This window comes from Hypanus sabinus, chromosome X2 (genome assembly GCF_030144855.1).
Source record: "Hypanus sabinus isolate sHypSab1 chromosome X2, sHypSab1.hap1, whole genome shotgun sequence".
NCBI lineage: Eukaryota > Metazoa > Chordata > Chondrichthyes > Myliobatiformes > Dasyatidae > Hypanus > Hypanus sabinus.
In genome coordinates, this window is record NC_082739.1 from 613,105 (window position 1) to 627,747 (window position 14,643).

The 14,643-nt window shown below is 42.5% G+C and overlaps 1 protein-coding gene across 3 annotated transcripts in view; it reads left to right on the top strand.

The window, feature by feature from the left end:
- Window positions 1-14,392, top strand: part of ncapd3 (non-SMC condensin II complex, subunit D3) — a 269,184-nt gene extending 254,792 nt beyond the window's left edge. For all 3 annotated transcript variants that reach the window (XM_059956769.1, XM_059956770.1, XM_059956771.1), the window contains 2 exons: window positions 3,278-3,338; window positions 13,697-14,392. In XM_059956769.1, coding sequence (XP_059812752.1) covers window positions 3,278-3,338; window positions 13,697-13,808 — 173 coding nt within the window. In that variant the 3' untranslated portion in view covers window positions 13,809-14,392. The remainder of the gene's footprint in view (window positions 1-3,277; window positions 3,339-13,696) is intronic.
- Window positions 14,393-14,643: the final 251 nt, after the last annotated feature.

The following is a 14,643-nucleotide window of genomic DNA, read 5'->3' on the forward strand; positions in this document are numbered from 1 at the left end:
TCTGATTCATATGAGGAACGTTTGATATCTCTGGGTTTGTACTCACTGGAATTTAGAAGGATGAGAGAGTATCTCATTGAAATTTTTCGAATGTTAAAAGGCTTAGACAGAGTAGATGTGGAAAGGATATTTTCCATGGTGGGAAATTCTCAGACAAGAGGGCACAGCCTCAGGATAGAGGGGTATCCGTTTAAAACAGAGATGCGGAAAACTTTCTTTAGCCATAGGGTGGTGAATTAGTAGAACTTGTTAGCACAGGCAGCTGTAGAGGCCAGGTCATTGGGTGTATTTAAGGCAGAGATTGATAGATTCTTGATTGGACACAGCATCAAAGGTTATGGGGAGAAAGCCGGGAAATGGAGCTGAGGAGGGGAAAAGAGGATCAGCCGTGATCAAATGGTGGGGTGGACTCGATGGGCCAAATGGCCTAATTCTGGTCGTATATTTTATGGTCTTATGTAATTTGTGATTTGGGGGCCTGTTAGGGCCAAAGAAAGGACTTGAGTGTACAGGGGTTAAAAAATATTCAGCTACTTACCATGCACCAATACAAATTACTCATGAATGGATGCTGAGAAAGTGTCATTAAGAGCAGAAATGGTGAAAATTCATTGTCAGGATGTAGTGAAAAGGCTGGCTTTGCTTAAACATTGATAAGTCGCTTTGCATCCTAGATTGCCTTGGACAATTCAAATGGAGATTGCGCAAGAGCTTGTCAGAAACTTCTGATCTCCCTTGGATATTTTGGAGCAGGGTGGGGGTGAAGGGGACTGTAGGACTGAGGTGACAACCAGTGTCTTCTCTCAAAGGGTTGAGTATCCGGAACTCCTCATGGATAAGTTTGAGGAAAGTCCATTCAGGATGAGAGAAAAGGTAATCAGGGAAAGAGTTTCTACCAGGTGCTCCAGTTTCTTCCCGCGGTCCAAAAATGTATGGGTTAGTAAGTTAATTGGTTACGTGGATGTAATCAGTGCCAAAGGTTATGGGGAGAAGGCAAGTGGATAGGAAAATCTGGCTGACCAATATGATTAAACACACAGAAAATGCTGGAAGAAGTCAATGGGTCAGGCAGCATCTATGGAGGGGAATAAAGGGGCTGTTTGTTATATGCTGGTGAAGCCTCCATTGGTTCGGGTCGACCATGAATATTGTGCCCTAACTGTCTAGGTATGCAAGCCTGTGCAGTACAATATGGAGAGCAAGCTGTTGCCCATGTTGTATGCTTCCTCTCTCCACGCATCTGTGAACCCAAAGGAACGGCAAAGACCGATACAATTCGACACCAGCAGTGTCGCAGGAGTTGCCAGTAAGCATTGAACTCAATTTTGGACTGCCTTCGGGACTCCAACTATGGATTTTTCCCTCAGTTTACTCCAGAAGCCTTCCCCAAGAGTGGGTATAGCCACAAGGCAGTGGAGGATCTCCTCCTCCTAGATGAACTTTCAGCCATGACTGACGAGACCCATCTGTCCAAAGCAACTAGTTTTAAGGTGCCAGTAACCCGCTTTTGCCCCATCTCTTGTCGCAAGTGAAGGCCAGGAGCTGGACACACACCATTAGAAGCATTTAATAGGTACTGGGAGTTTGTCCCCATTACTACCCCTGGCTATAATAACCTTCAGGAACATGCAATGACTTGCATGTAAAGGTAGAAGATATGAATGATCAGAAATCTAAGGATCCCCAAAGATAACAGCACTGGTGGTGGTGAAGAAATCATACAAGATACTTGCTTTCTTTAGCTGAAGCACAGTATAGCAAGGAGGTTATGCTCTTATATACAGTTCTGATTGCCACATTGAAGAATAGACCAGAGAAGGTGTGACGGATTTATCTGAATGCTGCCAGAAAGGAACATTTCTGTCATGAGGACAGACTGGATGCAGTGTTTGCTTTTCCTGGGTCTGAAGAGGCTTGGGGGGACCTGATGGAGGTGTATAAAACTGAAGGGCATTAATGGGTAGAAATCAGGAAAGCTATATGCATGGCAGAGGTGGCCAAGCCTAAAGGGCATAGGTTTAGGGTGAGATGTAATGGTTTGCAGAAGATTGCAGTAAGACTACTTTTCACTTGGATCGCCCTGCCCTGCAGACACTCACAATATTTAAGAAGTATCTCAAGAAGCTATTCAGTTGATAGAGAAGGCTAATGCTAGAGAAGGCTAATGCCCAAGTGCTGGTAATGGGAATAGTAGAGAGAGTTACATGATAGACTGGATAGGGAAGGAGTTGTATAACCATTACTCTGTGAGAGAGCAAATGCTTGAATATATTGAACACTGGAAAGGCTTTTAAACAGAAAAGAAGTCAAGGGTTGTGGGGATGGGACAGGAAAATAGATGAGGCAGCCACAATTTTATTAAATAGAAGAGCAAGTTCAAGGGCTCGAGTGGCCTACTCCTCTTCTTGTTTCCTTGGTTTTCAAAAAGATGCTTTTAAATGTGTGGCACTGTATCTCTACTGACCAGTCCCATCTAATTTACCAGTTCACTTTACCCTGTTCTGCTTTAATTATCTTCACCCCCCCCCCCCACCCTTAAGCTGAATGTAAAATTCAAACATTTTCTCTCTATTCATTCCACAGGGTGGATTGAGCTTTCAGTTGAGTTCTCGCCTCCTCATCCCCTCTTTCTACACACCTACCCCCCTCCCCTTCCCTCTACTTGTGCTGCCTGAATTCAGTGAGCGTTTATTGAAAAGTGACTCTTGGTCTGGACGATAATTCTTGGTTTAAGACACGAGCAGAATTAGGTCATTTGGCTCTTCGAGTCTGCTTCGCCATTCCATCATGGTTAATTTATAATCCCTCTCAACCCCATTCTCCCACTTCCTCCCTGTATCCTTTGACACCCTTACTAATCAAGAACCTATCAACCTCTGCTTTAAATATGCTCATTAACTTGGCCTCCACAGCTGTCCGTGGCAAAGAATTCCACAGATTCACTACTATCTGGCTAAAGAAATTCCTCCTCATCTCCGTTCTAAAGTGACATCCCTGTATTTTGAGGCTGCACCCTCTAGTCCTAGACTCCCCCAATAGAGGAAATGTCCTCTCCGCATCCACTGATCCACTGCAGGCCTTTTATTATTCAGTATGTTTCAGTGATAGCATTTGTGTATTGCTTGGTATTTTCAGCATCTGTAGAATGAATCTCACGTTAATTATGTGAACTTGTTAATTGTTGCACGATGAAATGATTTTGCAATATTTCTCTTGCGTGGTTCTGTGGAGTAAGTAACTAATTGAAATGCCTAATCATTTTATTTATCACTAACAGGTCAAGAACTGTCACAAGATCAGCAAAAAAACATATTGTGTCTTATGTCCCCGGATAAACCGTAAGTCACTTGGCAGTTTCATTAGCATTAGACATTCAAATTATGATGTGTTTGAGACTAGCCTGCAAAATTTGACTCTTTTTAAAAAAAAGATTATCAAAAGTTCTAGTTTGCATTTTGGAATACTTCAAATGCCATATACACTAGGTTAAATCATTTATTTCTTTGGAACCATTGTCTCTTTAAAATGTATTAATAACTGAAATGTATGTGCAGAGCAAAGTTTAAGATGTACAAAACTTGTGAGTTAACTAAGCAGTGAGAAGGGTGGTTTTTGGATTACAGGCAAGCAGTAGGAGTGTGGAGCAAAGTCTGACAGTGGGAGTGGACTATATTTGTTAGGTGCATATTCTGATTATGCATTCTGTAGTGGGGTGGGTGAAGCCTGGCACATTCCTTTGTCCAGCTCATATTGCTTTATATTCTGAGAAATATAGTAAATAAAGATTTCGAGTGCATTTACATCATCCAGCCTTTTTTGTTTTTCACATCATTCTCTGTAAACTCTGGAGCCTGTTGTGCGTGAAAATCTCAGGAGATCAGCAGTTTCTGAGATACTCAAACCACCCCATCTGGCACCATCAAAGTCACCAAGATCACATTTGACTTGAATTTATTTAAATCTTATATCCATCCCACAATGTGAGGGAGTAAAAATCTTTACATTATGACTCCGTCACAATGTACAGATGTGAATTTATAAGTCTAATGGCTTGTAGAAAGAAGTTGTCCCATAGCCTGTTGGTCCTGGCTTTAATGCTGCGGCACCATATGCCGGATGGAAGCAGCTGAAACAGTTTATGGTTGGGGTGACTGGTATCCCCAATGATCTTCCAGCCCTTCTTTATGCACCTGCTGCTGTAAATGTTCTCAATGGAGGGAAGTCCTCTTTTGGAAGAGGACAGCGAGGCTTGAGAGGAAGTGCGGTGGCGGCCATTTTCAAATTGTCCAATTGCTTCTCAGATCGGAGTTCTGAGAGGCGGGACTGCGCAGGCGCGTGAAGGAGGCCCGGGAAGGAGGGAAGATATATAAAGGAGATACTGAGTGAGGTAGTTCTCTTTTGGAAGAGGACAGCGAGGCTTGAGAGGAAGTGCGGCGGCGGCCATTTTCAAATTGTCCAATTGCTTCTCAGATCGGAGTTCTGAGAGGCGGGACTGCACAGGCGCGTGAAGGAGGCCCGGGAAGGAGGGAAGATATATAAAGAACGCCGCCTTAAGAAGCGGGCAGCTTCGTTTGCGGGCAGCGGAGTGAGCCGGGCGCAGAGTGTAGGGCTTGGGCTCAGAGGGCTTAGGCGGAAGAGGGCACAGTAGGCTTATCTTTTAGTTCTTGTATTTTCAGTTATTTGGGAGGTATGAGTGTGAGGGCAGCTTGTTGTTCTCGGTGTCGGATGTGGGAGATCCTGGAGTCTCCGAGCCTCCCGGACGTCCACATCTGCGCCAGGTGCGCCGAACTGCAGCTCCTGAGGGACCGAGTTAGGGAACTGGAGCTGCAGCTCGATGACCTTCGCCTGGTCAGGGAGAGTGAGGAGGTGATAGAGAGGAGTTACAGGCAGGTGGTCACTCCGGGACCACGGGAGGCAGATAGGTGGGTTACAGGCAGGAAGGGGAAGAGGCAGGTACTAGAGAGTACCCCAGTGGCTGTACCCCTTGACAATAAGTACTCATGTTTGAGTACTGTTGGGGGGGACAGCCTACCTGGTGGGAGTGACAGTGGCCGAGCCTCCAGCACAGAGGACGGCCCTGTAGCTCAGAAGGGTAGGGTTAGAAGAAAGAGGTCCATAGTAATAGGGGACTCAATAGTCAGGGGCTCAGACAGGCGTTTCTGTGGAGGTGACCGGGAGTCCCGGATGGTAATTTGCCTCCCTGGTGCCAGGGTTCGGGACGTTTCTGATCGCGTCCAAGATATCCTGAAGTGGGAGGGTGAAGAGCCAGAGGTCGTGGTACATGTAGGTACCAATGACATAGGAAGGAAAGGGGAAGAGGTCCTGAACCGAGAGTATAGGGAGTTAGGAAGGCAGTTAAGAAGAAGGACTGCAAAGGTAGTAATCTCGGGATTACTGCCTGTGCCACGCGACAGTGAGAGTAGGAATAGAATTAGGTGGAGGATGAATGCGTAGCTGTGGGATTGGAGCAGGGGGCAGGGATTCAAGTTTCTGGATCATTGGGACCTCTTCTGAGGCAGGAGTGACCTGTTCAAGAAGGACGGGTTACACTTGAATCGTGGGGGGACCAATATCCTAGCGGGGAGGTTTGCTAGGGCTACAGGGCGGACTTTAAACTAGTAAGATGGGGGGGCGGGAGACTATTTGAGGAGACTATGGGAGAGGAGGTTAGTTCACCAGTGGAGCAAGTAAATAGACAGTGTGTGAGGGAGGAAAGGCAGGTGATGGAGAAGGGATGCGCTCAGCCCGAAGATGTAGGGGAGAAGAAAGAAAAGGATAATAAATTTGAATGCATTGTTAGGGATGGAAAGAGAGGAGGAGATGGAGAGTATCTTAAATGTATCTATTTTAATGCTAGGAGCATTGTAAGAAAGGTGGATGAGCTTAAAGCGTGGATTGATACCTGGAATTATGATGTTGTAGCTATTAGTGAAACATGGTTGCAGGAAGGGTGTGATTGGCAACTAAATATTCCTGGATTTAGTTGCTTCAGGTGTGATAGAGTAGGAGGGGCCAGAGGAGGAGGTGTTGCATTGCTTGTCCGAGAAAATCTTATGGCGGTGCTTTGGAAGGATAGATTAGAGAGCTCCTTTAGGGAGGCCATTTGGGTGGAATTGAAGAATGGGAAAGGTGCAGTAACATTGATAGGAGTGTATTATAGGCCACCTAATGGGGCGCGTGAGTTGGAAGAGCAAATGTGTAAGGAGATAGCAGATATTTGTAGTAAACACAAGGTGGTGATTGTGGGAGATTTTAATTTTCCACACGTAGACTGGGAAGCTCATTCTGTAAAAGGGCTGGATGGTTTAGAGTTTGTGAAATGTGTGCAGGATAGTTTTTTGCAACAATACATAGAAGTACCGACTAGAGATGGGGCAGTGTTGGATCTCCTGTTAGGGAATGCGATAGGTCAGCTGACAGATGTATGTGTTGGGGAGCACTTCGGGTCCAGTGATCACAATAGCATTAGCTTCAATATAATTATGGAGAAGGACAGGACTGGACCTAGAGTTGAGATTTTTGATTGGAGAAAGGCTAACTTTGAGGGGATGCGAAGGGATTTAGAGAGAGTGGATTGGGTCAAGTTGTTTTATGGGAAGGATGTAATAGAGAAATGGAGGTCATTTAAGGGTGAAATTATGAGGGTACAGAATCTTTATGTTCCTGTTAGGGTGAAAGGAAAGGTTAAAGGTTTGAGAGCACCATGGTTTTCAAGGGATATTAGAAATTTGGTTCAGAAAAAGAGGGATGTCTACAATAGATATAGGCAGCATGGAGTAAAGGAATTGCTCGAGGAATATAAAGAATGTAGAAGGAATCTTAAGAAAGAGATTAGAAAAGCTAAAAGAAGATACGAGGTTGGTTTGGCAAATAAGGTGAAAGTAAATCCGAAAGGTTTCTACAGTTATATTAAAAGCAAGAGGATAGTGAGGGATAAAATTGGCCCCTTAGAGAATCAGAGTGGTCAGCTATGTGTGGAACCGAAGGAGATGGGAGAGATTTTGAATGATTTCTTCTCTTCGGTATTCACTAAGGAGAAGGATATTGAATTGTCTAAGGTGTGGGAAACAAGTAAGGAAGTTATGGAACCTATGACAATTAAAGAGGTGGAGGTACTGGCACTTTTAAGAAATTTAAAAGTGGATAAATCTCCGGGTCCTGACAGGATATTCCCCAGGACCTTGAGGGAAGTTTGTGTAGAAATAGCAGGAGCTCTGATGGAGATCTTTAATATGTCATTAGAAACGGGGATTGTGCCGGAGGATTGGCATATTGCTCATGTGGTTCCATTGTTTAAAAAGTGTTCTAGAAGGAAGCCTAGCAATTATAGACCAGTCAGTTTGACATCAGTGGTGGGTAAATTAATGGAAAGTATTCTTAGAGATAGTATTTATAATTATCTGGATAGACGGGATCTGATTAGAAGTAGCCAGCATGGATTTGTGCGTGGAAGGTCATGTTTGACAAACCTTATTGAATTTTTTGAAGAAGTTACGAGGAATGTTGACGAGGGTAAGGCAGTGGATGTAGTCTATATGGACTTCAGCAAAGCCTTTGACAAAGTTCCACATGGAAGATTAGTTAAGAAGGTTCAGTCGTTAGGTATTAATGCTGGAGTAATAAAATGGATTCAACAGTGGCTAGATGGGAGATGCCAGAGAGTAGTGGTGGATAATTGTTTATCGGGATGGAGGCCGGTGACTAGCGGGGTGCCTCAGGGATCTGTTTTGGGCCCAATGTTGTTTGTAATATACATAAATGATCTGGATGATGGGGTGGTAAATTGGATTAGTAAGTATGCCGATGATACTAAGGTAGGAGGTGTTGTGGATAATGAGGAGGATTTTCAAAGCTTGCAGGGAGATTTATGCCGGTTAGAAGAATGGGCTGAACGTTGGCAGATGGAGTTTAATGCTGAGAAGTGTGAGGTTCTACATTTTGGCAGGAATAATCCAAATAGAACATACAGAGTAAATGGTAGGGCATTGAGGAATGCAGAGGAACAGAGAGATCTAGGAATAACTGTGCATAGTTCCCTGAAAGTGGAGTCTCATGTAGATAGGGTGGTGAAGAGGGCTTTTGGAACGCTGGCCTTTATAAATCAAAGCATTGAGTACAGAAGTTGGGATGTAATGCTAAAGTTGTACAAGGCATTGGTAAGGCCAAATTTGGAATATTGTGTGCAGTTCTGGTCACCGAATTATAGGAAAGATATCAATAAATTAGAGAGAGTGCAGAGACGATTTACTAGGATGTTACCTGGATTTCAGCAATTAAGTTACAGAGAAAGGTTGACCAAGTTAGGTCTCTATTCATTGGAGCGTAGAAGGTTGAGGGGGGATTTGATCGAGGTATTTAAAATTTTGAGAGGGATAGATAGAGTTGACGTGAACAGGCTGTTTCCATTGAGAGTAGGGGAGATTCAAACTAGAGGACATGATTTGAGAGTTAGGGGGCAGAAGTTTAAGGGAAACACGAGGGGGTATTTCTTTACTCAGAGTGATAGCTGTGTGAAATGAGCTTCCTGTAGAAGTAGTAGAGGCCAGTTCAGTTGTGTCATTTAAGGTAAAATTGGATAGGTATATGGACAGGAAAGGAGTGGAGGGTTATGGGCTGAGTGCGGGTAGGTGGGACTAGGTGAGATTAAGGGTTCGGCACGGACCAGGAGGGCCAAGATGGCCTGTTTCCATGCTGTGATTGTTATATGGTTATATAAGTTCACATCACAGATGTGCTAGGCTGTCCATACCAGTGCTCAGCAATCAAGATTAGTGCAGTTCCCGTACCAGGCAGTGATACAGTCAGTCAGGATGCTCTCAATGCTGCCCCTGTAGAAGGTCTTGAGGATTTGGGGCTCTTGCTGTACTTCTTCAGTCGCCTGAGGTGGAACAGACGTCACTGTGCTTTTTTTAAACCACACAGCCGGTGTGTACAATCGATGTAATATCTTCATTGATGTATATACCAAGGAACCTAAAACTATTCCCCCTCTCAATTTCAGTCCCATTGATGTTGATCAGGGTGAGCCTATCTCTGTTCCTCCTTTAATCCACAATCAGCTCTTTTGTCTTTTGGACATTGAGGGAGAAGTTGTTATCTTGGCATCACTGTGTCAAGGTGTTAACCTGTTCTCTCTAGGCTATCTTGTCACAGTTAGAAATAAGGCCGATTTCTTCTCCATTTTGATGTTTATTTTTTTGTAATTTATTTTACCCATTTTCATGTTTAAACTAGAGAATTGCTGAGGGGTGGGAATTGAACTGAAGTGACGGAGAAAAGGGAGGCTGGCTCACAAATAGAGAACACCTGGAGACAGGGCGAAAGGGAAGATAGGCAGGTGATAGAGAAGGGACGCACTCAGACCAATGGTTTGAGATGTGTCAATTTTAATACAAGGAGTATCATGAATAAAGCGGATGAGCTTAGAGCGTGGATCTGCACTTGGAGTTATGATGTTGTGGCTATTACAGAGACTTGGATGGTGCAGGGGCAGGAATGGCTACTTAAAGTGCCAGGCTTTAGATGTTTCAGAAAGGACGGGGGGGGGTGGGGCTAAAGAGGTGGGAGCGTGGTCCTGTTGATCAGGGATGGTGTCATGACTGCAGAAAAGGAGGAAGTAATGGAGGGGTTGTCCACAGAGTCTCTCTGGGTGGAAGGTAGGAATAAGAAGGGGTCAATAACTCTACTGGGTGTTTTTTATAGACCACCCAATAGTAACAGGGACATTGAGGAGCAGATAGTGAGACAGATTCTGGAAATGTGTAACAATAACAGGGTTGCAGTGGTGGGAGATTTTAATTTCCCAAATATCGATTGACATGTCCCTGGAGCGAGGGGTTTAGATGGGGTGGAGTTTGTTAGGTGTGTTCAGGAAGGTTTCTTGACACAATATGTAGATAATTCTACAAGAGGAGAGGGTGTACTTGATCTGGTATTGGGAAATTTCCTTTTTAGAATCTTTTTATTGGTACATAATCTTCTACAGCTATAAGATGATAGAAAACTTCAACAATTTAATATATATACAATTAATAAAGCTGAAGAAAATAAAAACTGATCGTAATATATAAAAAAAATTCAAATTACACAAGGGAAAGAAGGGGAAAAAAAGAGCCCCATCTAAGAAAAAAAGACCACTAACTACAAAAAAAAGACCCACTGACTACAAAAAAAATGGGGGAAAAAAGCCATTAGGAATCAACCCCTGGAACAATACGTCTTACCATCCTCTATATATATAAAAAATCATCAACCACCAATTCATATTTATATAAAATAAAATTGGAAGGAAATCATATAAAAAATTCAAATTAACTGATAATATTTGGCAAAAGAGCCCCACCTTCTCTCAGTCGAATCAGGGATCAAAAGTTCTACTTCTAATTTTTTCCAAACTGAGACATAACATTACTTGAGAAAACCATTCAATCAATGTAGGGACAGAAATACCTTTCCATTTTAATAAAATAGCCCTTCTTGCCAATAATGTAACAAATGCAATTACATGTTGATGTGAAGATGAAATACCCTGAATATGATGCGGAACTATTCCAAATAGAACAGTGAACAGTTAGGTTGTAAATTAATTTTCAGAGCTTGAGATTGCAAGAATCTGATTTGCTGGATACCATTTTGAAGTTGAATCCTTTAGTGAGAGGTTCTATTAGCAGAATTTATAATTTAGTTTTGTTACAAAAAAGATAACCTCTCACTAAAGATTAAACAAGATTGGGAGAGAGAACTTAATATGACCTTTGTTAATGAAGATTGGTTGCAAGTTTTGAAAAACAAATTCTTTCTCTATATGTGCCAATCACTGTTTAATTCCGTTTAAAATTGTTCACCGTTATTATTTAACAAGGGAGAGACTATCTAAAATAGTCCCTAGTATAGAGAACCACTGCGATAGGTGTAAAACTGAAGTAGCTACTTTGTCACATATGTTCTGGTCATGTTCTTTATTAAAACCATTTTAGAAATCTTTATTTTCTACAATTTCTAAAGCTCTGAAAATTAATTTACAACCTGGTATTGGGAAATGAACCTGGTCAGGTCTCTCAGTGGGAGAGCATTTTGGAAATAGTGAACACAATTCCATCTCCTTTACCATAGCATTGGAGAGGGATAGGAACAGCCAAGTTAGGGAAACATTTAATTGGAGTAAGGGGAAATATGAGGCTATCAGGCAGGAACTTGAAAGCATTAATTGGAAACAGATGTTCTCAGGGAAACGTATGGAAGAAATGTGGCAAATGTTCAGGGGATATTTGGGTGCAGTTCTGCATAGGTATATTCCAATGAAACAGGGAAAGGATGGTAGGGTACAGGAAATGTGGTGTACAAAGGCTGTTGTAAATCTAGTCAAGAAGAAAAGAAGAGCTCTCAAAAGTTTAAAAAACTAGGTAATGATAGAGATCTAGAAAATTATAAGGCTAGCAGGAAGGAGCTCAAGAAAGAAATTAGGAGAGCCAGAAGGAGCCATGAGAAGACCTTGCAGGCAGGATTAAGGAAAATCCCAAGGCATTCTACAAATATGCGAAGAGCAAAAGGATAAGACGTGAGAGAATAGGATCAGTCAAGTGTGACTGTGGAAAAGTGTGTATGGAACCAGAGGAAATAGCAGAGTTAACTAATGAATACTTGGCCTCAGTATTAACTATGGAAAAGGATCTTGGCAATTGTAGGGATGACTTCCAGTGGACTGAAAAGCTTGAGCATGTTGATATTAAGGAACAGGATGTGCTGGAGCTTTTGGAAAGCATCAAGTTGTTAAGTCACCGGGACCTGACTGGATGTACTCCAGGCTACTATGGGAAGTGAGAGAGGAGATTGCTGAGCCTCTGGCGAAGATCTTTGTATCATCAATGAGGACAGGAGAGGTTCTGAAGGATTGGAGGGTTGCGAATGTTGTTCCCTTATTCAAGAAAGGTAGTAGGGAGAGCCCAGGACATTATAGACCAGTGAGTCTTACTTCAATGGTTGGTAAGTTAATGGAGAAGATCCTGAGAGGCAGGATTTATGAAAATTTGGAGAGGCATAATATGATTAGGAATAGTCAGCGTGGCTTTGTCAAGGGCAGGTCGTGCCTTACGAACCTGATTAAATTTTTTGAGGATGTGACTAAACACATTGATGAAGGTAGAGCAGTAGATGCAGTGTATATGGATTTCAGCAAGGCATTTGATAAGGTACCCCATGCAAGGCTTATTATTGAGAAAGTAAGGAGGCATGGGATCTAAGGGAACACTGCCTTCTGTGGGCAAGCCAGTTCTGGATCCACAAAGCAAAGTGTGGTTATAGATGGATCATATTTTGCATGGAGGTCGGTGACCAGTGGAGTGCCTCAGGGATCTGTTCTGGGACCCCTACTCTTAGTGATTTTTATAAATGACCTGAATTTGGAAGTGGAGGGATGGGTTAGTAAATTTGCTGATGACACAAAGGTTGGAGGTGTTATGAATAGTGTGAAGGGCTGTCAGAGGTTACAGCGGGACATAAATAGGATGCAAAACTGGGCTGAGAAGTGGCAGATGGAGTTCAACCCAGATAAGTGCAAGGTGGTTCATTTTGGTAGGTCAAATATGATGGCAGAATATAGTATTAATGGTAAGACTCTTGACAGTGAGGAGGATCAGAGGAATCTTGGGGTCCGAGTCCTTAGGACACTCAAAGTTGCTACGCAGGTTGACTCTGTGGTTAAGAAGGCATATGGTGTATTGGCCTTCATGAACCATGGGATTGAGTTTAAGAGCCAAGAGGTAATGTTGCAGCTATATAGCACCCTGGTCAGACCCCACTTGGAGTATTGTGCTCAGTTCTGGTTGCTTCACTACAGGAAGGACGTGGAAGCCATAGAAAGGGTGCAGAGGTTTACAAGGATATTGCCTGGATTGGGGAGCATGCCTTATGAGAATGGGTTGAGTGAACTCGGCCTTTTCTCCTTGGAGCGATGGAGAATGAGAGGTGACCTGATAGAGGTGTACAAGATGATGAGAGGCATTGATCGTGTGGATAGTCTTTATCCCAGGGCTGAAATGGTTGCCACAAGAGGGCACAGGTTTAAGGTGCTGGGGAGTAGGTACAGAGGAGATGTCAGGGTAAGTTTTTTACTCAGAGAGTGGTGAGTGCGTGGAATGGGCTGCCGGTGGCGGTGGTGGAGGCAGAAATGATGGAGTCTTTCAAGAGACTCCTGGATGGATACATGGAGCTTAGAAAAATAGAGGGCTATGGGTAAGCCTGGGTAGTTCTAAGGTGAGGACATGTTCGGCACAACTTTGTGGGCTGAAGAGCCTTTATTGTGCTGTAGGTTTTCTATGTTTAGCCTGAACAATAATTACACTTGTTCACTATGACTGCATACTTTTGTGCATTGAATTGTTGACACGTGATTGGCTGATTAGATATTTGCATCAACAAACTGGTGTGCAGGTGTATCTTATAAAGTGGCAACTGAGTCTATATAAAAAAATAAATAATGCAAAAAACGAAGTAGTGTTCATTGTCCATTCAGAAATCTGATGGTGGAGGGAAAGAAGCTATTCCTCTCTGACTTGCTCAGTTCCTCCAACATTTTGTGTGTGTTGCTCATGCAGAATCTTGTGTTTTCAAGTTCTCAGATTCTAGTTATGGTTGCTTGCTATTTTATTTTGTTTAATTTGATTTTAAATGTCTAATAATCTGTTGTCTGTTCCTTTAGGGTTCCTCACCCACGGCAGTGGAATGTGGAATCACCAGCTGCCAAGAACAGGAACCAATTCCAAGCCAGAACAAGATCTCAGAAGAAATCTCCCCTAAGAGCTTCAAACTGAAGCAGAAACTTATAATTTGTATCTTAACATTTAGCGCTTTTAAAAAATTTTTCTTTTACCTATGCTTACTTAGACTTTAAGCAGATTTGTAATAGTATAAGATGGGTAGGTCTTCCTGGGATGGGAAATGGGAAAATCTCTAGAACTAGGGGTTGTAGTTTAAGAATAAGACAGTCATTCATTTAATCCTAAAGCTGTGCTGGTTGTTAGACTAAATTAACTGTCATGTTGCTGTCTTATAGAAGAATTGGTGGGATGTTAATGGATGGGCATGTGAGAGAATGGATTGTAAGGAGCCAGTGTAGACTGCAGAATGATTTCCCATGATGGAAGGAATTATGAATTGATAAGGGGGTGAAATTTTACTGTGGATAGAGTACATTACAGAGCTGAGTTTACAGTCACATCAGGAAAGCAGGGTTTAGAGCTCTGTTAATCTGTACATAAATATTCAGCTTGGTTTCTCTCAGCAAAGTCATGCCATGACTGGTTATATTTTTAGGAAAAGGGTAAATTCCAATAAATGAAGACAAGAACCAGAATCAGAACTTATAACTTTGAATAAAAATTACTGTTAAAATCTATTTGGGATCCCTGTTTAAATTATTTCTAAATGCATGTTCCTTGCCTTAAGCTATCACAGTGCAATGGTCATAATTTATTGCAGTGCAGTTTCTGAATTTATTTTGACTATATTTACTCATTATAATCCTAAGATTTACTAAGATCTTCAGTGTCAGATTTACTCTTCGTTCTCCCACTGTTAGAACAGAATTTGAATACATTATTGATTTAGCCACACAGGAAATGCTCTCTGTCCTCCCTCAGCAGTGGC